Raw genomic sequence first — 24,349 nt, 5'->3', positions numbered from 1 at the left:
CCCCCCCGACGGGGGGGCATTTCCACTGGCTCCCTGTCTTGTGTTCCACCTTCTTGGGGACATCTTTACATTGGATGTGCCTTTTTCTGCTCTCCAGCGACCACTGTCTCTGCTATCCCAGCTCTTCTCTCTGCTGCTTCTTTCCCTTCTCTCCATCCCTGCCCCTCCCTTCCTGGCTCTGTTTCCCTGCCCCCACCTCTGCGCGATCCCCGCCCTTTTGCCTGTTTTTCTCTCCTGGTCTGCGCTCTAGCTGGCTGATTCTCTCGCTTGCTCCGGTGCATCTTTGCAGCTGCGTCCTCTCGGATCCTTGTTACGCCGGCCCGCGCCCGTGGATGCACGGTCCCTGCGTCCGTGCATCGCTCGCACCCCATCCGCCAGCCTCCCGGAGCCCGCCTCCCCCACGCCGGTACCGCATTGCCGTACTGCAGGGGCGCAGTGCATTGCGCCGGCACCGTCAATAGGTGGACCCCCTCCTGGAGAGATAAAACCGCCGTCGCTGCCGTCGCCAGTCCCTCTGACTGAGACTTCGGCTCTGGGTAAGGACGCACGTTCCTGTCTGCGACCCTAGCTTAGGTTTCCACCGAGGGTTCGCCTCCCTGGGAACCCAACCCGAGGTAGAGGGGGACACGCGGCACCTCGCTGAGCTACACCCCTGGGTTGGTCTCTCGGTCGCACACTGGGCATGGTGGGTCCCCGTGGCAGTCGGGCGGTGTGTTCCCTAAGTGTTGTTTACTTGGTGACAGTGGCGCGGGTGGGGTGGGGGGGCTTCTCCTGAAACCTGCAATCACGCTGTCACCATGACCTTGGGGGCTTTCCCAGGCGCTACAGGGCTGGACAGGCTGGTCGGTGCAGGTGCTGGCGTGGTTTGGGGCTCTAGGGGTGTCAGTGATTTGTCAGAGAAGGGCAGGGGAGGTGGTGAAACCTGAGGACCCCTACCTCGCCCTACGTGGCTTCCACCCTAGGATGCCCGCCACCCCCTCCCCCGCGTCCTAGCTTCTCCGTTGACCTCTGCCATGCGCAGATACTGAGACCCAGGGCCTGGACCAGATGGTAAGAGCGAGGGTGAGGGCATCTCTGAGGGCACTTTCTGAGGCTGGGTCAGGGTGAGAGTTTCATTCCTCTGGCTAGAACAGGACACTCACCTCTCAGCCCTGATGGCTGTCCCCCTGCTTGAGTATGGGGAGGGCCTGAGCTATTCTGGGCCCTTGCCTGGGCACCATCCAGCTGTCTCCCCTGCCAGCCTGTGGGCAGAGAGAGGAAGATGGCGCCCTCGCCTGAGGAGGGGCTGAGGAGTGCTGGCCTTTCTTCATGGTGGCAGCAGATGGGGGTAGGGCAGTGTCCCTCCCTGGGCCGTGTGTGTGTGTGGGGGGGGGGTGTAGGGGCAGGGAGGTGGGGGGGGAGTGGCGGCATCGAGGACAGGGAGGACAAGGCACTGGAGAGCGGGGCACAGTGACTCATCACAGGGCTCCTGACTGCTCCAGAGGATCACTCAGCCTGCTGCTCTGTGATGTCCCGACAAGATTAACCCTTCCTTAAGGAACTTTCCTCCAAATCAACTCTCCAAACATTTACACTCCAACGAACAATTTGGGCTTGGGCTAAGGTAGAGGAGCAGGTGCAACCTGGCTGCACTGGGCTAGGACCAAGGGGCAATCATTCTTCCTCATCCAACCTCAGGTGACTGGGTGGGGGCAAGCTCGGAAACAATACAAGAATGGCATGGGTGTCTCTGCTGGGCCTCCTAGTCACCTGTCTCCCTTGTCACTGGCCCCACAGAGTTCCTGCCTGGCATACCCTCAACCCTGAGCCACAGCCCCCACAGTGCCAGCCCCTCCCTCAACTAGGCAGAATGGGCAAGGAGAAAACACACATCAACATTGTGGTCATTGGCCATGTGGACTCAGGCAAGTCCACCACGACAGGCCATCTCATCTACAAATGCGGGGGCATCGACAAGCGGACCATCGAGAAGTTTGAGAAGGAGGCGGCAGAGGTGAGCACCGTGGGCCTGGTGCTTGCATTGCTCGGTTTACTTACCTCAATGCAAAGGATGTGGGTGTCTGGGGATGGAGGTGAAGAGGGCTGTCTCCCTCTGAGATTTGCTTCATACTGAGGGAGGGAGAATTTGTGTCCTGCCAGGTCCACCAGAGGGCTCTCACCCCAGTGGGCCAGAGGGCCCTCAAGCCTTCTCCTTTTGCTCCCCAGGGCTGAAGCTATGCTGGATGTGGTCCTGCCCTCACTTGTCTTGAAACAGCCAGGGCTCAAGGATGCTATTAATAGCTGATTGATGGGCAGCAGTCTCGCCAGCTCCACTTTCTCCAGATACGCTGGGGAAGGTTGCTGGTTCAGGATAGTGCCTGGAAGTGGAGGTGGGGGGTGGTCTTGGTAGTCTGTTCCTGGCTGAGACCTACAAATGGGCAGTGGTTGTAGCCGAATTCTCTTCTCTGCCCTCAGAAGAGCTGGTTCTCGGATAAGGCCAGGCCTGAGGGCAACAACTCTCTGTGCTGAACTCCTGCTCCAGTGTGTACATGGGTTTTGAGCCACAACTCTGCTTTTACCCTTTAGGGAATGTTCTGAGGGGAGGTGGTAGGAGGAGCTGAGGGACTGAAGGTCACCTGGGTCAGTCAGGTCCCAGCTGGGTTTTGTCTGGTTCTGTCTGCATAGCTCCTTCAGGCTGGGCAGCATCCCTGGAGTGCAGAAGGCTGTCCTGTGAGATTCTGGTAGGAGTAGGGAGTTGTGTTCAGCTGAGCAATGGCCACAGTTGTGGTCCAGGCTGTAGGGGTCTCACTTTGGCACAAGTTGGCAGAAAGCAGCCAGCCTGCTCTTAGTGGGGGTGTTCTTCTCCTATTTTGGTGGAAGGGAGGAGGGTGATGCCTTAGCTGTTTGGAAGTACGCATCAGCTACAGAAAGAGCTGGAAGGCAAGACTTTTCTCAAAACCTTGACCAATTTATTTATTTTTAAAATTTTCTTTTTTTGAAATAATAACTCAATTTTTAAAAAAATTTAAAAGTCCCAAGTCCAATGAGATAATTGACCTATAACTGACTAGGGTGTGGAATCTTAGCCTCAGGTAGTGAGGAACCTTTGCCAGAGACAGGAGTTAAATGAGGTCTGGCAACTTCCAGACCCTCATGCCCCCTGATGGGGGACTTGTGTGTCCACAACCATTTAGGAGGGGAATGGGGCTGGCTGAACTAGGTGGCTTCACTTTGTGGCAGAGAAGGGTTTGGTTGTTAGCACCAGAGAAATGGTACAGAGGTCCCTGATTCAAGGTGCTTTAGCCCAGCCCTAAATGGCTGTTTAGGGTTGTTTCCCATGGCTGTTTCCATGGCCCAGGGCAGGCCCAGCACATGGATATGACCGCTTAGTCCTGTGTCCTGTCCTGAGTTGTGCCCCTACCCTTTCAGATGGGAAAGGGCTCCTTTAAATATGCCTGGGTGCTGGACAAGCTGAAGGCGGAGCGGGAGCGCGGCATCACCATTGACATCTCCCTCTGGAAGTTTGAGACCACCAAGTACTACATTACCATCATTGATGCCCCAGGCCACCGGGACTTCATCAAGAACATGATCACTGGCACATCCCAGGTGTGCAGGGAGGGCACCTGGCCCAAGAGCTCTCCTGCAGTATCAGTGTCTCTTGTACTTCCTGCCAGGACAGAGCCCCACCCAGGTCACCTCCGTCGTGCTTGGCACCGAGTCCCTCAAGAACTGAGTCAGGGCTTATTATCTGAGCTAGATGGGGTGCCTGCAGGGTTACCCCACCACTGTTAGGGCCAGCAGACAGAGGGGGAAATTGTGGACATGTCCTTTACAGACAGATTGTTGTAGGAGAGACCACACTAGGAACAATGAGACATGGGTAGAAAATCAGTCAGACCAAGCAATTACAGGCAGACAGAACAGAACCAAAGGCCAAATGACTCACCCAAGGGCACATAGCCTGTTGGTGGTGGAGCTGATGGCCAGTTCTGGGCCTCCTTGACTCAGAGCCTGGTGGAGGAGTCCCCTGCTACCTTTGAGGTAGAGATCCTGAGTCTCTCCCCAGGATAACTGCCCAGGCCCCATCTTTTGGGTGGTAGGGCTATGTAAAGGCTGGGCCGGGGCTTATTGTGTCTGACCTGTTGGATAGGCGGACTGTGCGGTGCTGATCGTGGCAGCAGGTGTGGGCGAGTTTGAGGCAGGCATCTCCAAGAACGGGCAAACCCGGGAACATGCACTCCTGGCCTACACTCTGGGTGTAAAGCAGCTCATTGTGGGTGTCAACAAGATGGACTCTACAGAACCAGCCTACAGTGAGAAGCGCTATGATGAGATTGTCAAGGAGGTCAGCGCCTACATCAAGAAGATTGGCTACAACCCAGCCACAGTGCCCTTCGTGCCCATCTCAGGCTGGCATGGTGACAACATGCTGGAGCCTTCACCCAATGTGAGTGAAGATAGGTATAGTGGGGGCAGTGCTGACCTTCCCAAAAGCCCAGGGCTCCAGGACCCTAAGTCAGGGTGGGCTAAACTTCCTTTGGTCTGGCTGAGTTTCTGTGAGCACTGTAGTGATAAGTATCAGCCTTCTGGGGATACCTCCTAGTAAGGGATCTACACTTGGGGTCCTCTAGCTCAGCCTCCCCATGAAGTGAAAAGAGGAAGATGAGGCTCCTTCTCTGGCTACTGCCTGTTGGGCCCTGGATCTCACTATGGGGGAAGATCAGTTTTTATTTCTCCCAAGCCACTGTCTTTGGATACTGTGTAGAACCAACAAGCCCACAAAGCCCTCCTCAGTTGCCTCCCCTGAGGTCTGAAGTATGTCCCTGGACTGGCCTGGAGAGTGGAGGAATGTCTCTTGACTGGTCATCTGGGAAGCTTGAAGCTTCTGCAGATCTGGGCCTCTGAGTTGGCAGTGAAGAGGAGGCCATTTTTCAGAGAGAGCTTGGGACCTAGATCTTGGTCTATCCAAAGGAGACCCCTGTCCTAGAAAGGTGGGCACTCAGCTTTGATCAGCTTTGCAGCCGCCCACAATGAGTGAAATGGTATGAGGATAGGCTCTCTGAAGACAGCTGGAGGACCAGTGCCTGGTGGTATGGGAACAGAGTTGGGCAGGACCTTAGAATCCCCTGGAGACCTTTGATCAACAGGTCCTCCTGTGGCCCCTCAGCTCCCTACTCTTTATTGTGTTCTGGGGCTCTGCTGACCTGAGGTGCCTGAGACTTTGACCAAAAGACAAAGGCAGGGGACACACAGCCCTTTGGGTGGATTCACTTCTTGTCTGTGACAGGTAGACCATGAGGAACTCCGTGTCAGGAGGGCTTAAAGTCATCCTCCAGAGAGGCCCTTGGGTGGTGGTGGTGGTAGACCCTGAGCTTGGAGACAGCAGAGCCTCTGGGGCTGGGGCAGAGGCTGGACTTTATCCTTGATATGGCCATTGGCCAGACTTGAGCCCCTGCTCCCCTGGTACTTACCCTGTCTAGGGCTGTGATTGACCAGGTCCCTGAGGGATTAGGGAATCAGGCCAGGTTGAGGGACATGACAGCACAGTCTGAGGAGGTGTTTCTGTTTGTTGACCCCTCCCTCTTTACTAAGTCATGTTTGTTCAGGGTCCCTGTGAAGGTGAGAAAGGGATGAAGAGCAAGACATTCAGCATGGACAATGAGTCTCCCTCCCCAGGCTACCCCTTAGGCAGGTGCCGCTCCCAGAATCTTGGAGTCTGAGGGTGTGGTCAGATGGGTTGTCCTATAATTGGTACCTTTTTCTCCTGCCCAGATGCCATGGTTCAAGGGCTGGAAAGTAGAGCGCAAGGAAGGAAATGCAAGTGGTGTGTCCCTGCTAGAAGCCCTGGACACAATCCTGCCCCCAACCCGCCCCACTGACAAGCCCCTTCGCCTTCCACTGCAGGATGTGTACAAGATTGGTGGTGAGTGAGGTCTCAGTACTGGAGCTCATTGTTCCTTGCAGGTCCTATCTCCATCCTTGACCAGGACATCAACAAGGAACCCTCAGGCTGGTCATCTCTACCTCTCTCCCAACACCATGTTCGCTTACACCCATCCATTTACTCACCAATCCTGATTCTTGTTCTATCCATCCATGCACATCCATCCGTCTATTCAGTCACCCCTCCCACCCACCTCCACCCACCCATCAATTCACCCAGTATTCAATAGGATTCCTTTCCCACCCCCATTTCCCCAAGTGCTCAGCCAGGAGCTAGAGACATTAGCTGGGCATACTGAACCAACACTTCACCTGCAAGTGAGGTGTGCCTGTCTCATGGGAGCAGCCCTAGTCCAGGAGTGAGAAATGCAAGTCATTAGTCAATAGACACCAAAGCCAAACATGAGACAGACAACGGGGGGGGGGGGGGGAGAATGAAAACAGCATGCTGATGCTTACTCCAGAGCACCACTGCTGCTCTTTCTCCACCACCCCATAACGCCACCACCGCCAAGCTTCCAGGAGATGGTGGGGGGCTGTGCTCTCTCTCCCAGCCACTTGCTCATCCAAGTATCCCTGTGGTAGCCATACTGTCAGTGTGGGCAGGCCTGTCAGAAGTGCTGGGGCTAGGTGCCTCTTCAGTGGAAGAACCAGTCCTGTGTGAGCAAGAGCAATCCCAGTGAGCTGGCCCTTGCCTGGCTGATATCCTCAGAGATAGGAGGAATGCTTGTGTGCTCCCCCTGAGGGAGACAACCCCATCCTCCTTTCACTGCCCTGTCCCTTATCCTTCAATCCTGGGAACTCTGACTTAGTCTATTTAGGGGAGACTCTCCTGCCACCAACCCACTCTTTGTCTGGGGACCCCCTATCTCCTTTCTCCCTCCATGAGTCTATTTTCCTTGACCCCCTTCAGAAAGAAGCAAGTCCTGAGCTCTGTCTACTCCTAGGCTCTCAGCTTTTTGCTTTGCCCTGCCCTTCTCCTGCCTGTTCTCTCACAGTACCCTCTCTTGGCCTAGGCATTGGGACTGTGCCTGTGGGACGAGTGGAGACTGGTATCCTTCGGCCTGGTATGGTGGTGACCTTTGCACCAGTAAACATCACCACAGAGGTGAAGTCTGTGGAAATGCACCACGAGGCACTCAGTGAGGCCCTCCCTGGTGATAATGTCGGCTTCAATGTGAAAAATGTGTCGGTCAAGGATATTCGCCGGGGCAATGTCTGTGGGGACAGCAAATCTGATCCACCTCAGGAGGCTGCCCAGTTCACCTCCCAGGTTGGTGGCTGTACTAGTGTATGTGGACATTCCTTTTCAGAATAGGAGGAGAGATGGGCTGAGGTATCAAACAGTGGCTTCTGGCCCTTCCCCTGGCACTGAAGGGGAAAGCCTTCCATTTCACCATAATGCCACTCAGGCTAAATGGGAGCTCAGAGTTACAGCAGGTAAGCAGAGCCTCAAGGCAGTCCTACTCTGGGATATTTGCCCTTTAAAAATGCTTTTATTAACTTACTGCCTGGGGTATCACTGTAGCACTTTATTCTCTTAACTAAAAAAAACAAAACAAAACACATCTACTTATTTTATTTTAGTGTGGTGTGTGTGTGTGTGTGTGTGTGTGTGTGTGTGTGTGTGTGTGTGTGTGTTCATGCCACAGTACATGTGTGGAGGTCAGAGAGCAACTTGGAATCAGTTCTCTACTCCAACATGTGGCTTGCAGGAATTGAACTCGGGTCTTCAAGACCTGGCAGCAAGCACCTTGGTCCTAGAGTGATTTTGCTGACCTCCTCTTTACGTTCTCAGTGCACCCTCTCAATTTTAGAACAGTTTTATTGAAATGTAATAGAAGCACTATACTTATGGTCCAATTTTGTCCTGGCTTCCTTGGTTCTGGTCAGGATTAATCTGTGCAGTCCTGGCCCTTTCAACAGCGCAGCTATCTGTTGATTGCCTCATGGTTTGCTACATGTTTAGCAAGATGTTGGGGTATGAGCCCAGAAGTGGGGTCCCTATGGCCTGAGCATTCCTTGCACAAAATCATAGGGATCGGGAGATGATCCTGTGACTGGAGCCACCCCTTCTAACACTGGCCCTGTCCCAGGAGACCTGACTCATTGCTGTCCTCAACTCTGCTCTCAGGTCATCATCCTGAACCACCCTGGGCAAATCAGCGCCGGCTACTCGCCAGTCATCGACTGTCACACAGCCCACATTGCCTGCAAGTTTGCTGAGCTGAAGGAGAAGATTGACCGGCGTTCTGGCAAGAAGCTGGAGGACAATCCCAAGTCTCTGAAGTCTGGTGATGCAGCCATTGTTGAGATGGTCCCCGGAAAACCCATGTGTGTGGAGAGCTTCTCACAGTACCCCCCCCTCGGTGAGCTGGGTGATCCAAGGTGTAACCCAAGATGGTGGTTGATCCAAGCTGGGGTCAATACATTGCTGGCGGGCAGTGTCAGGGGTTCCTTTACTATGGCAAACTACTGAGCAAAGTGCAGCGTTTAGTAGGAGGTCTCATTACACACGCAGACACCCCCCCCCCCCACCAACAACCACCACCACCCACGCCCCCCTCCCTGCTTGTCAGACAAATTTAGGATAGTGCTTCTTTTATGAGGAAGAACCCCTAAGGGATTTCCCTGGCACCAACAGCAAGTCGAGTGATTTTCCCCCTTACAACCCTTAAGCAGCGTTAAGCTGGTCTGCGGATGCCCGATGCACCTGCGCATTGCATCCTGGTCGCTCCCACAGTTTACGCATCTCTCCCCACAGGCCGCTTCGCAGTGCGCGACATGCGGCAGACTGTGGCCGTGGGCGTCATCAAGAACGTGGAGAAGAAGAGCGGCGGCGCCGGCAAGGTCACCAAGTCCGCACAGAAGGCGCAGAAAGCGGGCAAGTGAAGCGCGGGCGCCCGCGGCGTGGCCCTCCCTGACGGCGCCGCGCCGCGCCCCCAGCCCCGCCCCTGGCACTGGCCCCGCCCCCTCACCCGCCCCAGGCGCGGCCCCGCCCCCCCGGCTCCCCGCCAGGCGCATGTCTGCACCTCCGCTTGTAAGAGGCTCTACGTCAGCGACTGGATGCTCGCCATCAAGGTCCAGTGGAAATTCTTCAAGAGGAAAAGCGCCCCCGCCCCAGGCTTCTGCACCAGCGCTCACCACGCACGCTCAGTGCCGGTTTTCCCAATAAACTGAGCGACCCCAGAGCCGTGTGTGCCTACTGCTGGGGCCCTGTTTATCAAAATCCCGTTACCCAAGGTGTTCAATCTGGCACATTTCAGGTGACACACTGCCAGGTGACATAGCCAACTGCCCTCCTAAGCTTCGTGGGTAGGCGGTGGGGCCCACTGCGTGGGTGCTGGAAACCCCCAGCTAGGTGAGGATGGAAATGACCTTTGTATGCCTTGGTGGGATGTGCAAGACCAATTGTAGAACCAAAACTGTGGCTGGGTGTCCTGAAGGGCCGGGCCCCGTAAGGAACCGTGAGACCTGAGAGCTCCTCCCCACGAGTGTGGGCACACACTTCTTTCCTCTAGGTTTCCGGGGAAAGGTTCTGACAGAAACCCATCTTGTTCCCACTCCTGCCTGCTGAGCCAGCCCCATGTCCATGCTGCCCCTTAGCCCAGATCTTCAGTCCTTAAACTGCATACCTGCTCCAGAAGCCAAGAGGCCAATGGCTTATGTCAGGTGGGCTGCGATTAGTCCATTTGTCCTAGAATATGCCATGACTTTGGTGGCCAGGCAAGGCAGATGGTAGGACTATGCTCCACTCATTGCTGTCCTGGGAAGCTGTCTTCTCCACTCCCCACCTCTCAAGGTCTGTTCTTGTTATTGCAGGTAGAGGTTGGGTAAGGTGAATAGATTCCCTTCACAGGGCCAAGGTAAAGCTCTCTGGAGCCTCAGGCAAGGGTTCTGGTCCTTAGTATTCCCACAAGGTCCCATTGTATCAATCTCCTAGGGCTACTGTAACACATGGCCACAGATAGTGTGAGTTTGGAGCCAGATAATGGTACAATCAGCACCACTGGGCAGAGGTGAAACCGTTTAATCGCTCTCCTCTCCTGTCTTTGTTGGCATGCCTGGGCTAATGACCCAACCACTGCAGTCTGCTTTTTCATGTAGCTTCATCTGTTCTGAGAGTGTAAAATCTCTCTCCTATAAGGACACCTGTGGCTGTACTCAGAGTATATCTGGAGAATCCAGATAAGCTTCCACCTTCTCAATTACATCTTCAAAATCCTCCCTGACACATAGTTGCTGTTCCAGGTTTCAGGTGTCAGGTTCCTGATACCTTCAATACATTCAGCCTCTATGCTAGATGAAGACAGAGAGAATGCAGCTGTGATGGACAATTCTGCCGTCCAGCGAAATGGGCACACAGTTCGAGTTCTCACCTCAGCATCCATGAAGGCAGGATAGGAAGGGAGAAGACCTGCATGGCTGGGAAATGATGTGTTTGGGAAAGTGGTTCCTTAGGGCTGTGCTGAATGCCTGCAGAACCACACAGGGTGGGTTTGAACTAATGAATGTTAGGTCTCTGAGGGAAGGCTGTTAGGTACAGACACCCAGGTGAATCTGAACTTCAGATGGATATCAGATACTTGTGTGTGTGTGTGTGTGTGTGTGTGTGTGTGTGTGTGTGTGTGTGTAGCTCTGGCTGTCCTGGAACTGTATAGACCAGGCTGATCTCCAACTCACAGAGCTCCACCTGCCTCTGCCTCCCAAGTGCAGGGATTAAAGGTGTGTGCTACTACGACCTGGCAGATACTTTTTAATATAAAAGATTTGAGACATTTGTAGTAAAAAGGAGATCTTTGTTTATCTGGAATTCTGATTTGGGTGTCTTGTATTTTGTCTGATGGCTCTATCCAAGGACACTAGGTATCTCCAGAACATCTGGCTAATTCTGGGTCTTTCCTGGGTCACCATTATTAGCAGGAGGGATCAGGTAGAGTGTGTTAACACAGGAAGTTTTTTGTTTTTGTTTTTGTTTTTGTTTTTGTTTTTTTAGGAAGTTGTTTTAACACTTAGTCCTCTTAGAATTGGGGTTAAATTAAGAAAATTCATTAGCCTGAGACAGGACCAATGTAAGAAACAGCCCCTGGCTAGAGTTAAAGGAAACCCTGTAGGCAGGCCCCACCTCATCCTCCTGTTCCTGGTTGCTGCAGCAAACTTTGGTGTCCTCTGGGAACCCTGGCTACCCAAACACTACAGGTTGTCCCAGTTCTGCCCAGCTAGCTGGTCACAGTGGCATGTGTTGGGCTACACTGTCCTTTACTAGTCAGACACGTTCCAAGGACTCCCTGGGTTGCACTCCTGGTTCCCACTGGAGTCATTGGTAAATGAGTGTCTGCTGACTCTGGTGGCTCAGAAGGTGGAACCTCTGGGGAAGGTCTTTAAGCCTTGGGCCCCTCTTCAAGGGTGTGATGATGATGAAGGCAGGCACAAATTCCTGGGTCTGAGGCCTGAAGGGTTCTGAACCTTACTGTAGTCTCTATTCCAGTTCAGGGTAGAAATCTGAACTGAGTTCCTGGTGTCTGTAGTCAGTGGGGTCAACACATAGAGTCACCTCTGAGACCACCAGGACATTCCCTTTGTCCTCTGAGTTAGGGCTTCTTATGCCCATCCTACCTCTATCTCTTCAGAAGGCAAGGGCTGATTCTTGACTTCCTACTGGGTTTCTGGGGAGTTCCAGGAGCTACCCACACTTAGGTCAGGACGTCAGAGGACAGTAGCTGCTGACCACATATCAGAGCTGAAAGATAAAGGTATAAGAGATGCATCCGCTTGCCTGAGGAATGTTCAGCACTGGTTTGAAGTATGAGCACACAGTGACCATTGAACATGCCTTTGCTGTTGCCTGAGCCAGAGCTGAGATGGAGGGAAACTTAGAGCACAGAGAACTCAGGGCAAGTGGGAGCTGAGGAAAGGTGGCACACACAGGGAGACTGAAGGCTGGCCTCTGACATTGGCTTTGGGTATGTAGTAGGCAGCTAGACAGGAAAGTTGTGGGATAATGATGTATCACCATAGCTGAGAATGCCTAGGGGCCTGGCAGGGGTGACAGTATCAAGGTTGGGGTTGTTGTTTGGCTGAAGGGGATCCCAGGCCTAGGAAGGTGTCCATGATGGCAGCCTCCAGGGTAGGGGACACAATCCTGAGGCACATTTCTGAAGGCAGTGTATGGGGTGGGGTGAGGGTCAGGGAATGCCACCCTATGCTGGGTTAGTGAATAATTTACAGCAGGCTCCACCAGTGCTGACCAGCAGCCTCCATACATACTTTGAAGACCTTTGAAAGATTCATGAGGCATCAACAGTGGGACGTCATGGTTGTTGAGCTGGCCAAATATGATCTGTCTCTTGCCTGTCCTCCCCAGGGGTGCTGCACCCTCCTGTAACGTTTGTAGAGGGAACTTTATTTCCTTCCCTGGGATCCTGAGGGTGACAATATGTCATCTAGATGGTGGCTTCTGAGCCCCACTTTAAGGACTGAGCCTTTCGGCAGCTTTGGGAACCTGGAGCTTTCCATGTTCTGTATTATAGTAATGACCTTCTTTGAGGATAACTGTGGGTACCCATAGGAACTTCTGAATGGGATTGTGGGTGTGAGGATTAGTGTTTGCCAATGTGTGCTTGTGTGGGCCTGGTACTGTGTGGGTGTAGCCTGGGTGTGGAACTGGACATATGTGGGGCTGTGTAGCAGAGAACCTGAAGGAATGTCTCAGAGATGTTAGAGGTAGCTTATATATGCCCATGTATATGCTTGTGTGAATGTGCTTGCTTACCAGTATATGCTTTGTATATATGTGTGTGTGCATACACACAGAGACTGTTTCCATGCCTGTGTTTTAGCTCTACCTCTGCTGCTGGCTTGCTGCTGGGTTGGGGCTGACTGTCCAGGAGGAGCCTTTTGGGTGGCTGGACCAAAACAGCCCTGAGGAAACTCTTTCTGTCATGTATGGAGCTAGTGTTAATCATGAGGACTGTACTGGCACATGCACGGGCGGGCCTGGTGTCCACTTCTAGACTCTGTTTATTGGTATGAGGGGAAATCTCTTCCCTAGAGATGGTGAATGAGGACCCTAAGTGAGATCTGGGGAGCTCTGAGGTGTGGGCTCAGTTCTAGCTTCCTTTGCTCATTGGGGTTGGTTGGCAGAAGAAGAGGGGCCATGGGCAGCAACAAGGCCACTGAGGCTGGGAGCTGCTCAGGCGTGGCATTGGTCATGGCTCCTGCTGGTGTGTTGGTCAACTTAGTCCCACCAAATCAGAGTCAGAATTTGGACGGAGGGTCTGAATGACAGGAGGTACAGAAACTGGGATAGTGTGAGAGAATGTGGGGCCCTTCTCTGTCTCCAAGCAGCTGGAAAGAGGGCAGGTGATGAGGCCTTCGTCCTGGCAACAGTGTAGGGGAGGGCCACTACCTGGCCACAGGCCACTCCCTACTCTTCCTGGCACTGGCTCACTTTGTTCTTTGGAAGATGCTACAACACAGGTTCAGTGTAACCTGGGACAAATAGCAGGATCTGAGGATGGAGCAAGAACTAGGGTGCATAAGGAGTTGGGGGCTTAGTAGAAACTGGGGGTGTAGCAGGAGTAGGATACAGCACAGCTAGGGGCTACAGTAGGAGCTGGAGGTGTAGCAGAGGCTGGGGGTACAGAAGGAACTGGGGGTGTAGCAGGATCTTGGGGTGTGGCTGGAGCTGGAGATGCAGCTATAGGCAGAGCTTGTATAATGAGTCTGAGGAGGGATTTGTGGAGCAGGGAGAAGTTCACATTCTCTGGTTGTCTCCCTGAAGATGCCAAAAAAGGCTGCCACCCTGCCTTGCTCTAGGTGTCAACATCCTGAGTGGGAGGGAATCTTCCAGCCCAGGCCTGTGCAGGGTCATAGGCGTGAAGGGCTCTTCCTTGTAGTCCCACCTCCTGGAAGGTTGAGGCTGCTTCCAACTGGCCCTTTTGCTGTCTTTGGTACCCTCTCACCACTTCCCTGATGCATCCCTGATGGCCTCAGTTTTTGTCTTGATTGCTGAGGAAGGCAGAGCCTGGCAGAGATGTGCCTGGCAGAGATGCGCCTAGCCCGCTAGAGTCGGCTCATTTATTTTTACCTTAACACTTACATAACACTGTACAGCATCATTTCAATGCTCCACAAATCTCATTCCACTGTCATCGAATCCTGCAGTGTGATTGTCTTATTCCCATTATAGATAAAGAAACAAAGGCACAGACTCAGATACCTCCCCACTCCTGGAAGTTAAGCTTATAGCTGTGAGACACAGGCAGTGACCCCCACTGTCAAAGGAGCATTATCGTTACCATCTAAGAACAGAAACACCAAAGTTGCTTTGCTGAAGCTGGATGCTGGGCTCATGCCAATACTCTGGATGTCCTAAAAGCCCTTCCTGGGGATGGGTAGTCTTCTTTCATGTGCCTCCACTCTGCTCTCCTTTCTCAAGAACGTTATCATCTCTTGGCTTTGGTGTACTCAGAGTGATGTTGAGAGGGGAGATGAGAGAAGATCTGTTTATTTTGGTGTTTTGTGCTAGGTTACAAATGGTTACATACCACAAACAGGTGCATTTAAAGAATGGATATGTTTCTGACATTTCTAGGAGACACGGTCTCACAGAAAACTCCATGATCCTTTGGTTCCTACAGTCTTTCCACCCCTTTTCCACCATGTTGCCTGACCCTTAGGTGCAGGAATTGTTTTGTAGAACTCTCCTCTGGGACTGGGGTTTGGACTCTTCATTTTGATTGGTTGTGATTTTCCATAATGGTGTCCATCTGTTACAAAGAGATGTTTCCTTGATGAAGTGTGAGAACTGCACTTATCCCTGGGGATAAGGATAAATATTTAGAATATAGCTAGGGATTATGGTGCTTTAGTAAAATGGTGCTCCTCCAAGACCCATGACTTCACTAGCCCTGGGTAACTGGTTAGGTTTCCAACACCAAGCACGATTCCCTTCTTGTTGATTTGTAAGTCCAATAAGAGAGCTGTTGGTTACCACCAAGGTATACATGGCACTACTACAGCTGGACCCTTGGGGTTACTGCACCGTGTTGGTCATTGTTGTGTTTCATAGGCATCAAAACTAGGTAGGACTAACTGTTGGTTGCTTCCTTCCTTTGGAAGCTGCCATGGTGCTCTCTAGAACCATGAAAGCTACCATTTGAAAGAGAGCAAGAAGGGCTATAAGAGAGGCTTTGGAGGGAGGAAAAGGAGAGGGAAATGATGTAATTATATTACAATCTCAAAAATAAAGAAAAAGTCCACAACAACAGAAAAAGGAAGGATATGGTTAACCCAAATTTCTTAACTTTAGCACCATTAACATTTGGGCTGGATAATTCTCTTGTGGGGTTAGTGTAGCACCATATTAAGTGTGATTACACTAGTTTTGGGGACAGGTAGCTTCTTTTTAGTGCACATTTTACTGTCTTACTCCGTAGAGCCAGCCTTGGGTTATATAGCATCTCTCTTCTACCATAGCCATGGGAAGGTCTGTGTTGGAGCCATGGAAGAGGTGGGTACTTGGACCTGGGTCACTGTGGCCACTCTCCTGTTACTAAGCAGCTGGACACAGCTATGAAGGTCAGGTTGTGTTGCCATTTTTCCTGTTCTAAGAAGAGGCTGTGCTTCTTCTGCTAGAGGAAGGTTGGGGGCTTTGTTAGCAGCTGCGGAAGAAGAACCCAAAGCCTGGACTTAAACAGAGGAGTCTATTTCCCAGTTTTGGAGGCACAAGTCCAGGAATTAGGAGTATGGGGAGGATCTGCCTCTGGGCCTGCGGTCTTCTCTGTGGTCTCATGTAGGAGGGAGCAAAGAAGGTGCTTAGGCCTCTGCTCTCTCCCTAGCTTTGGACTGGAGTATGGGGCTCCATCCTCACCATTTGCCTTTCCCCAGATGCCCTGAACATACACCATCATTTTGGGGTAGGACCCCAACAAATCAATTTGTGAGACACAAACAAATTGAGTCTAGTCCAGAATTTGCTCAAACAAATTGAGTCTAGGCCTTAGACTGCTCAAGGTCATCCAACTTGCAAGAGCTACAGGGCCCCTGGGGGCCACACTCTGTAACAGGCATGGCCCTGCTCTTAATACCACCTGACAAAAGAGGAAGGTGAGTTTGCTAGATGCTAAGATGTAGCCCCTGGGGCCACAGGAAAAGGCTGAAGCTCCTGTTGAGTATTTCCAAGTCATCTGCTGGGGCATTTGCTAACTTTGTCTAAGGGTAAGAGTCAGTTGCAGAAGAAACCTCAAAGGCCTATGGCCCTTCCCCAGGCTGGAAAGCACTATTCAAGCCTACTGGTCAAGCAAGGCACCCTAGCAAGCCTGGGCTGGCTGTAGGCAGGAACCAGCAGCAGGTAGCTTGTGTGTGGGCAGGTGCTGACCACTCTGCCAGCAGGAGCATCTCTGGAGAATAGAGTTCCAGCCACCCACACCCTCTCAGGGTACACTCCAAGGGCTCCAAGCCATGCAATTCCTGGGCTGCCTTCCAGGACTCATATGGCTGGAGGCTCAAAGTGACATCAGCCCTAGGCCAAAGTGACCATTCACTGATGAAAGTGGACAAATTCCTCCCGTGGATTAGGCTGTGGACTGTGAGGGGCCATAGGCACCAAGCCAAGCTCACTGCACAGGGAAGATGAACATGTGGTAGGCAAATGAGTGATATTTTCAGACTGACAAGGAACTAGGGCTGGGAGTGAAGGCAGTGGAATGGGGATATCTGACTTCAAGGCCTTCCTGACACACTGTCTATCCAATACCAAGACAGGGAACAGCATTCTAGACTGAGAGCACAGAACCGGCAATTGTTTAACAGTGCTGGGGGGCTGTGCTTGGCTAGTGTCTGAGGACAGAGGTTGGAAGGTTCTGAGAGGGAGTGGCAGGGCTGGTCTCACAGATGAGTGGCCATGAGTTGGAAAATACTCAGCACAAATGTGCCCTGGCAGTGTATCATGGACTGCTCCACAGTGGAGCCTGCATCATGCTATCACTGGGTCAAAGGGCCTCTGTATCTCACTTTTTATCTTCAATGGAACAGGGGAAAATTGCTGCAGCTTCTTTGCTTGTCTGGGGTGTGATGGGGTGTGTAGGTGGTACTTAGAAAACTGTGGTCCAGAAATGAAGAAGGAGGGATACAAAGACATAAGGCTGCCACAGAAAAGGGCAATCGGAGCTTTCCAGAAGTCTGGAAAGCTTGTCTTGGGGCCTCGTTGGACACTTCTAGGCCTGCCACCATCCCCTGACCATCTCTATCTGTCACCACAGTGGGGACACCTGCAGTGAAATCATTATCAGTAGCTGGGAAGTACAAGTTCAGTTCCTCATGTAATTAGCTAGTTTGCCAGGGGCTAGGGCAGCTTGTTGAGAGCTCTGGTCCTTTAAAAAAAAATGCAACAACTATAAATTAAATTCCTATTGACTTCAACCAGTAAGTGTTCCTGTCAGATTAAAAAAAAAAAAAAAAGCACAACACTTTCACATCTTTTCTTTTCTTCACTTCATTGCTTTCCATGATCTAGCCAACAGTACTTCTTCTTAATAGTGGAAAATTCCTTTGAGGGGGGCATTTCTGCCTGGGTAGGCACTTCCTGTTGTCCAAATTATAGGATTAAAACAACCACAGCTCTGCCCAGCCAGAGTGACTGAGAACCTGTCTCTTCTCATTTCCCCAAATTGAGTCTGTTTCCTGGCTGGCAGCATTTTCCCTTCTGGTCCTCAGCAGCTGCTCTGTCTTCCCGAGATCTTGCTTGGAAGTAGGTCTCTGTTGGAAGGCTGCAGTGGAGAGCATCCTCATGTACTGTTAACTGTGATCACTGACCCTTAGAAGGAGGGTGACTAAACTCCTGGGTGTGAATGCAATTACGTAACAGTCAGGTGTGCTGAGAGTATAAAGCTGGGCTTCCTAGCAGGGTTTCAGATAGTGGCAACTGTCTGCACATATTCTTTGTGGCTTTGCTGGAGGCTTCTGACAGTCTGGCCAGCACAGACTATGGAAGCTGAATATTTTTTCCACTCACATTCCCTGTGCTTGGCATCTGTGAGACCAGAATCCCAACCTCAGCTGGAGGGGGAAAGAGTGGTATGTTTCCATCCAGAAAGCACTGGGATTCCTCTGACCTGTATTGCTGTGTGTAGTTCTCCAGAGAGGTGATATGCTGGTGGGCTTCCATCATGAGTAGCCACAATACCCATGGCTTATAGACCCTCACCCGTGCCAGGCTCTGGGACAGCAGGACAAAGATACAAACTCAGGAAGACCCAGACAGAAAATACGTGGCCATAGTCTTTTGGATTTTATTCCTTGTTTTTCTTTCTTTCTTTCTTTCTTTCTTTCTTTCTTTCTTCCTTCCTTCCTTCCTTCCTTCCTTCCTTCCTTCCTTTCTTTTATTGTTCGTTTAAGATTTTATATATGCATATGTATTTTGCCTGCATTTATGTCTGTGTGAGGGTGCCAGGTCCCTTGGAACTGGAGTTATAGACAGTTGTGAGCTGCCATGTGAATGTTAGGAATTGAACACGGATCCATCTCTCCAGCTCCATTTTTTGCTTGTTTCTTTTCTTTCTTTTTTTCTTTTTTTAAAAGATTTATTTATTTATTATGTACACAGAAGAGGGCGCCAGATCTCATTTCAGATAGTTGTGAGCCACCATGTGGTTGCTGGAATTGAACTCAGGACCTCTGGAAGAACAGTCAGTGCTCTTAATCTCTGAGCCATCTCTCCAGCCCCTATTGCTTGTTTCTTGAGACAGTCTTTCTGGCCTTAAACTCTTGATGCTCCTCCTGTCTTAGCCCCCGGGTGCTGGAATTACAAGTGTGAGCCACTATGCCTGGCTAAATACATTAATTTTAAAAAGGTTCTTGGGATGGAACCCAGGACTTTGTGCATGCTAAGCAAGCACTTTACCACCAATCCCTGTCACCAGCCATTTGTTTTGTAAAGGAAGGAATGTGAAGGAGAACTTCAAGGGCAATGGGTATTGGCAAGAACTTCAAACTGCTCTTTGATATAGCAGGAGCTAGTGTGATCCCGTGTTTTGATGGTCCAGCGTCTCTGCCTGCTTTATGTAGCTCACTGGTAGCAGAGCAGGGGAAAGCCACTCCCCTTAGCCTTCCAGACCTGAGGAGCAGGAGAGAACAGGCTGAGCAGGCAGGTTGTGAAGGAGGTGCTGAAGGGACAGCGCCTGGTGGAAGGATGACATTGCTGGTGCCTGCACCTTGGACCAGAGCTGGAGCTGGGTATCATGTGCATCTGAATTTTTCCACCCCCACCCCCACCCCACACTCTGGAATCCTGTCGATGCAGTCTTGGCAAAGATGGCCTGAGCCTGTAAGCTTTCCCCATCTACTTTTAAATCAAATGAAATTCCTGTTGTTTGTCTGACTGGGTATTCATGACCCACTTTCTTGGGTCTTGGAGAAGCCAGTGGCATGCTGGTAACTGAGCTACTGACAGTGCATGGCCCACAGGTATGCAAGGCATGATATTAAAAAAACTATAAATGATTAATTAGCCAGCTTGCTGGGAAGACATCCTAAGCAGAGGAAGTAGGGAGTTATAAGCCATGATGAAGGAGTCACTTTCTAGGGTCTTCTGAAATGTGGCAAAGCTGTTGGTACAAGCAACATTGGTAGAGGAGAGAATAGAGATGCAATGGTATCTGCACCAAGCTGACTCCCCTATAAGCTTTCTCTGTGTGTGTTCTTACTCTGCAGCATCAGGGAATTAGTGGGGCTAACTGATGGCTCCTAACAACCTCAAGGATATGTCCCCATTTTTTTTTCCTGCAAGAGAAGATGAACAAGTTTGTCTCTGTTGATGTTCCAGAAGTCCAGACAACCTTGAACCTTGCCCTCCTCTCAGTGCCTCCCCTTGGAACACATTTCCCTCTTTGGGAACCAGGATCTTTTGTCCCTCAGGTTTCTGACTTCTAATTGGAAAAACTCCTGTCCCAGGATGAGGGATGAGATGGCCCTGGCCCAGGCCCTTCCCTGTTGACATCTATGAGCTGTAGTCACTTGCCTAGTTATTTTAAAAAGTATTAAGATATTTATTTTTATGTTATGTGTATGTATGTTTTGCCTGTATGTCTGTATGTGTACTACATGTTTGCAGAGCCCAAGGAGGCCAGAATAGGGCATTGAGTCCCCTGGAAATGGAATTACAGACAACTGTTAACAGCCATGTGGGTGCTGGGAACCAAAACCAGGTCCTCTGGAAGAGCTGCCAGTGCTCTTAACTACTGAGCTATCTCTCCAGCCTGACTTAGTAGTTCATTTACAGAGACTTGAATGGAGAGGATGACCCAGAGGTCATGATAAAGCCAGTCTGTACAGGAAGTGGGCAGTACTCTTCTCCCCTGAATACTCAAGACCTCCTTTGACTGAATGGGTTGGGTTGGTGCCTCCTCCTCTTAACCAAGCTCAGTTGGCTCAGTAAGCCTGAAGTGGGCAAGGATTCTGCTCTAGGCATTGCTCAGGCTATCTCTTGGAGAGCCCCTACAGACTTCCCTGCACACCCATTGAAGAAATGGAGCCCGGATGCCTGGTCCACTTGATGCTAAGAGAAGATCCCTGTGGACTGATCTTTAACTCAGAACTTGACAATGGCTAGTATCCTCCTCTCTGAAAAGTATCCACTTCTCGACCCCAGGTCGACTCTGGTCCCACTTTGGTATTCTTCAGAGAGCTGGAGCTGACTCACAGGGCTTGCTAGCGTTGCTTTGCCCTTTTCAGAGGTGACAGCATGGTTAGACTCCCTGTTAAGGTCACCAGGCTAAGAGAGTGGGAAGGGTTGCCTGGTGACGAAGTTCACCTGGACCTTGCCTGCCTCTGCAATGGCGTCGTAGGGGTTAAGCCATGAGGGGCGGGGCGGCAGGCGGAGCCCTCGCGGAAGCGGGCCGGGCACCGGGGCGCGCGCGGAGCCGGGTGGCTGCTGCGTCCCCGCGCGCGGCCGGGCCAGGTAGGAACGCGGAGCTGCAGCCGCCTCAGCCATGCGGCTGCCGGACTGGAGGCCTGGGATGGGGCCCGCGCCACCCCCCGCGCGCCGCCCCCGCTGAGCCCGCGCCCGACTGGGCGCAGCAGGCACCATGGTGCAGAAGTCGCGCAACGGTGGCGTGTACCCTGGCACTAGCGGGGAGAAGAAGCTCAAGGTGGGCTTCGTGGGGCTGGACCCCGGCGCGCCAGACTCCACTCGCGACGGCGCGCTGCTCATCGCGGGCTCCGAGGCCCCCAAGCGCAGCAGCGTTTTGAGCAAGCCGCGCGCGGGCGGTGCGGGAGCGGGGAAGCCCCCGAAGCGCAACGCCTTCTACCGCAAGCTGCAGAATTTCCTCTACAACGTGCTGGAGCGGCCCCGCGGCTGGGCGTTCATATACCACGCCTACGTGTAAGTGGCCAGCGATGCGGTGCGCGGTGGGCCTGCAAGACCCTAGCCTGGCCGGGGTTGATTGCGGGCGCAGCTGCGGTAGACTGAGGGGCCCTGGTGTGCGTGTCCGCGCGCCAGGGTCGCGTTGTGGGCGTGGGGTTTGGGTCAAGGCACTGCAGTCTCTGGTTAAAGCGAAGGACAGAGATTGGAGAGTGACTTTGGAGATCATTCTGGAGTCACTGTTCTTTTTTGGGGGGGCGTTTACGGCCTCTTGGCTGGGTTGTACCAGCCCTTCCCCCGCAGGACGGGATGTGCTGGTGCCCCAGCCCCCCTCAGCCGGAGAGGCCCCTCCCCACGGCCCGCAGCGCGGAACAAAGGGCCGCGAGGAGGGAGGGCGGCTAGGTTCTAGGTTTGAACTCATCCGCTCCTTTGCACCCATGGGTCTCCCTGACAACCAAGTAAGGGTGGTGAAGAGGGCTGGCCTCTTCTCATCCATCCTCCTAACCTCTTGCTACCCATCTGAGCTTCCGGGTTGCAGAAATGAGGAGGGGACCTATCATCACATCACCTCAGCCCTGGGCTGAGGGCAGCTACCTGCTACCTGAAGGCCCACTTTCCTTGTCCTCTACACTCCAAGCAGATCATTTGCACCTGCTGATGGCCCCTCTACACATTCTGGGCTCTAGATCCCTAAGTGGAGACCAGCAGTAGGTACCGCTGTTGTCCCCCAGCACTGCCAGCTTTGGGCCTGGAAGGGGCTGGCCCTTGTCCCTAAGTCTGGGACTCCTCATGGGGCAGAGCCGGCAAGGGGCAACCCTGTGCATGTGTGTGTGTGTGTGTGTGTGTGTGTGTGTGTGTGTGTGTGTGTGTGTGTATTAGTATGCATAACCTCCCAGTACAAGGACGCTGGCTCTCCCATTCCAGTGGAACCAGGGACAGATGAGCACTGAGACTCGGCCATTTTGTATGAGAAGCATTTGGGGATGGGAGTGAGACCCATGTTCAAGAAAAAGTCTCTATCAAGGTGCCCACCGGTCCTGGCCTTGGCAGGGTATGTGTCCTGTGAGTGGGCCATTGTGTGTCTGGGAGTGTTCTGTATGTGATTTGGATAGGTTTGGAGACAAGGGAAGGTCCATAGGGGGAAATTCTGGGCTGCCTGCAGAAGGATGTCCTGGGGTTAGCCACAACTGGTGTGTGTGTGTGTGTGTGTGTGTGTGTCTCCTGTGGACAGTTCTGAGATTCTCCAAAGTAGAGGTTTTTCCAGATAGGCTTGCCAAGAGGAGCAGCCCGTGGTGTCAGCCCCCACCCCCTCCAGAGAGGTAGATTTGATTTTCCCTTGCCCAGGGGCCTGTGTTTCTCTTTACTCCAAGGAAGAGTTCATGTACCCCTAATGGTCCTTCTGCTGTAGCCACCTTCTCCATACCTATTTTGGAGCCCAAGAGTTTCTACTGTGGTTGCCTGTAGACAGCCAGATCCTGACCGGAGGTGACTCCTGGGACACAGATAGGATGGAATCCTTTGTCCACAGGGCTGGGTGTGGATATCCAGACTGGCAGCATTATCTAGGATTCTTTTTAGAGTCTGTAGCCTCTATGGAACCCTGTCCTGTCCTGGGCCTGACTTGTCAGCTTTTCTGTTTCTGCTGCCTGCATCCTGTTTCCTAAAAGCAGCAGCATCCAGAGCTCAGAGTCCAGTGTGGGAGGCCCTTGCTTTATGGGCTCTGTGTCCTCTTCCCACCTACATATGCCCAAGTCAGCCCTAGTTCATCATAGAGCAACCCCTGTCCCTGAAGTGTGCCAGATTTCAGGGTTTAGACCTTTAGCATGAAGGCATCCTGCTTCAGTTTGCTGCGGGCCCCTTGGCTCCTTTATTTTGTGTCTGGGGCTTGCAGGGAGGTGTCTTGGAGTTGGGGGCAGGAGAGAGAGCATTGAAGAGACTAACTTGGGTCCAGGCACAGGTATCTAGTCTCAGAACCCCTGACAGCCTTATCTTTTCATCAGTAAGGTGGTAACAGCTACTCCTGGCTCTCTGGATTTTGTAAAGACCAATTGATGTTTTCTAGGCTGCCTATTAATCCCATTGTGAATGATGATCCCTCTGCCTTTGTTGCTCATGACCCATCACCCCAGTTTCAAGACATGGTATCCTCCATACTGACCCCAGTCTGATTTAGGTAGTCCAATGGCTTGAGATTCCTGAGCATGTGGTCAGCCCTTGTGTTGACAGTTGACCCCTCATGGACTAGGCCATGTTGTGTGTTAAGCAGTATTTGATTTGTTCACTAGTTAGCAAAGAAGATGCAGCCACTCTTGGGATCTAGTGGGGGAACAGAGTCAAGGCACATAGAAGTGAGTCTCTCATCTAAGCAGTGCTGGATTTTCCTGGGCCACTTTCCTTCTGCCTTTGGCCATCAAAGCCTGATTTGTGAGAGGTCCAGTGACTAGCCAGCCTCTTGGCCAGTCATGCTGGATCTCTGAAGGTCAGCCACTGTCTAGAGTCAGGAGGGAGGTGACCACCCTTGGTTTGGACCCTGGTGGACAAGGTCAGTCAGACCCAATGTCCACAGGGCTCTACAGTATGCCTTTTATGAAGATGCCACCATGTACTGCTTGTGAGAGATATTTTCAGAAACAGCTCTGTACTCAACTAGGCAGGGTTGGGGGTCACCCAGGCAGAGACACTGTGGATTGCCCAGCTCTTCTCAAAGGTGAGCCATAGCAAAGACAAATCTAGGCAGAGATGGGAGTATTATGGGGGCCTTAGAGGAATCATATCCATCTGTTGTGCTTAAGAGAGCTGAGTGCAAGCTCCAAGTAACTCAGGGACATAGGGAAAGGCTGCTGGGTCATGATGCTCCTACCACATTCTAGCCTTATTGCCTGATGGCCAGAGGAGCATGATGGGAAACTGAGACTGAAAAGGTTGGTTTTCCTGTATCAGCAGAGAGGTGGCCTGCCTTAGAACTAAGAGCTGACAGTGTAGACAACTTGGCCTTTCCAACATCCAGGCCAGTAGCCAGCTAGAAAAAAGATGACAGCTAAGTGGAAAACCAAGTCACAGGGG

General features: G+C 52.1%; 2 protein-coding genes across 14 annotated transcripts in view; both read left to right on the top strand.

The window, feature by feature from the left end:
• The first annotated feature begins 222 nt into the window (after nt 1-222).
• Eef1a2 (eukaryotic translation elongation factor 1 alpha 2) lies at nt 223-9,116 on the top strand. The gene is made up of 8 exons (XM_036185004.1): nt 223-536; nt 1,777-1,993; nt 3,409-3,588; nt 4,133-4,429; nt 5,755-5,905; nt 6,942-7,198; nt 8,060-8,294; nt 8,690-9,116. The coding sequence occupies exons 2-8, from the start codon at nt 1,850-1,852 to the stop codon at nt 8,815-8,817; spliced, it is 1,392 nt and encodes a 463-aa protein (XP_036040897.1). The 5' UTR covers nt 223-536; nt 1,777-1,849; the 3' UTR covers nt 8,818-9,116.
• Nucleotides 9,117-20,812: 11,696 nt separating this feature from the next.
• Nucleotides 20,813-24,349, top strand: part of Kcnq2 (potassium voltage-gated channel subfamily Q member 2) — a 56,195-nt gene continuing 52,658 nt past the window's right edge. For all 13 annotated transcript variants that reach the window (XM_036185177.1, XM_036185180.1, XM_036185174.1 and 10 more), the window contains exon 1: nt 20,813-21,307. In XM_036185177.1, coding sequence (XP_036041070.1) covers nt 21,012-21,307 — 296 coding nt within the window. In that variant the 5' untranslated portion in view covers nt 20,813-21,011. The remainder of the gene's footprint in view (nt 21,308-24,349) is intronic.

This window comes from Onychomys torridus, chromosome 4, assembly GCF_903995425.1.
Source record: "Onychomys torridus chromosome 4, mOncTor1.1, whole genome shotgun sequence".
NCBI lineage: Eukaryota > Metazoa > Chordata > Mammalia > Rodentia > Cricetidae > Onychomys > Onychomys torridus.
The sequence above is the reverse complement of the archived record's forward strand: the minus strand, read 5'-3'. Positions and strand labels throughout refer to the sequence as shown.

Bases quoted from the DNA above. Each gene is read 5' to 3' on its own strand.
- Eef1a2 (XM_036185004.1), top strand. From the start codon at position 1,850: ATGGGCAAGGAGAAAACACACATCAACATTGTGGTCATTGGCCATGTG. The intron at 5,906-6,941 runs GTGAGTGAGGTC...CTCTTGGCCTAG, and splicing joins GGATGTGTACAAGATTGGTG to GCATTGGGACTGTGCCTGTG. The intron at 7,199-8,059 runs GTTGGTGGCTGT...CTCTGCTCTCAG, and splicing joins CTGCCCAGTTCACCTCCCAG to GTCATCATCCTGAACCACCC.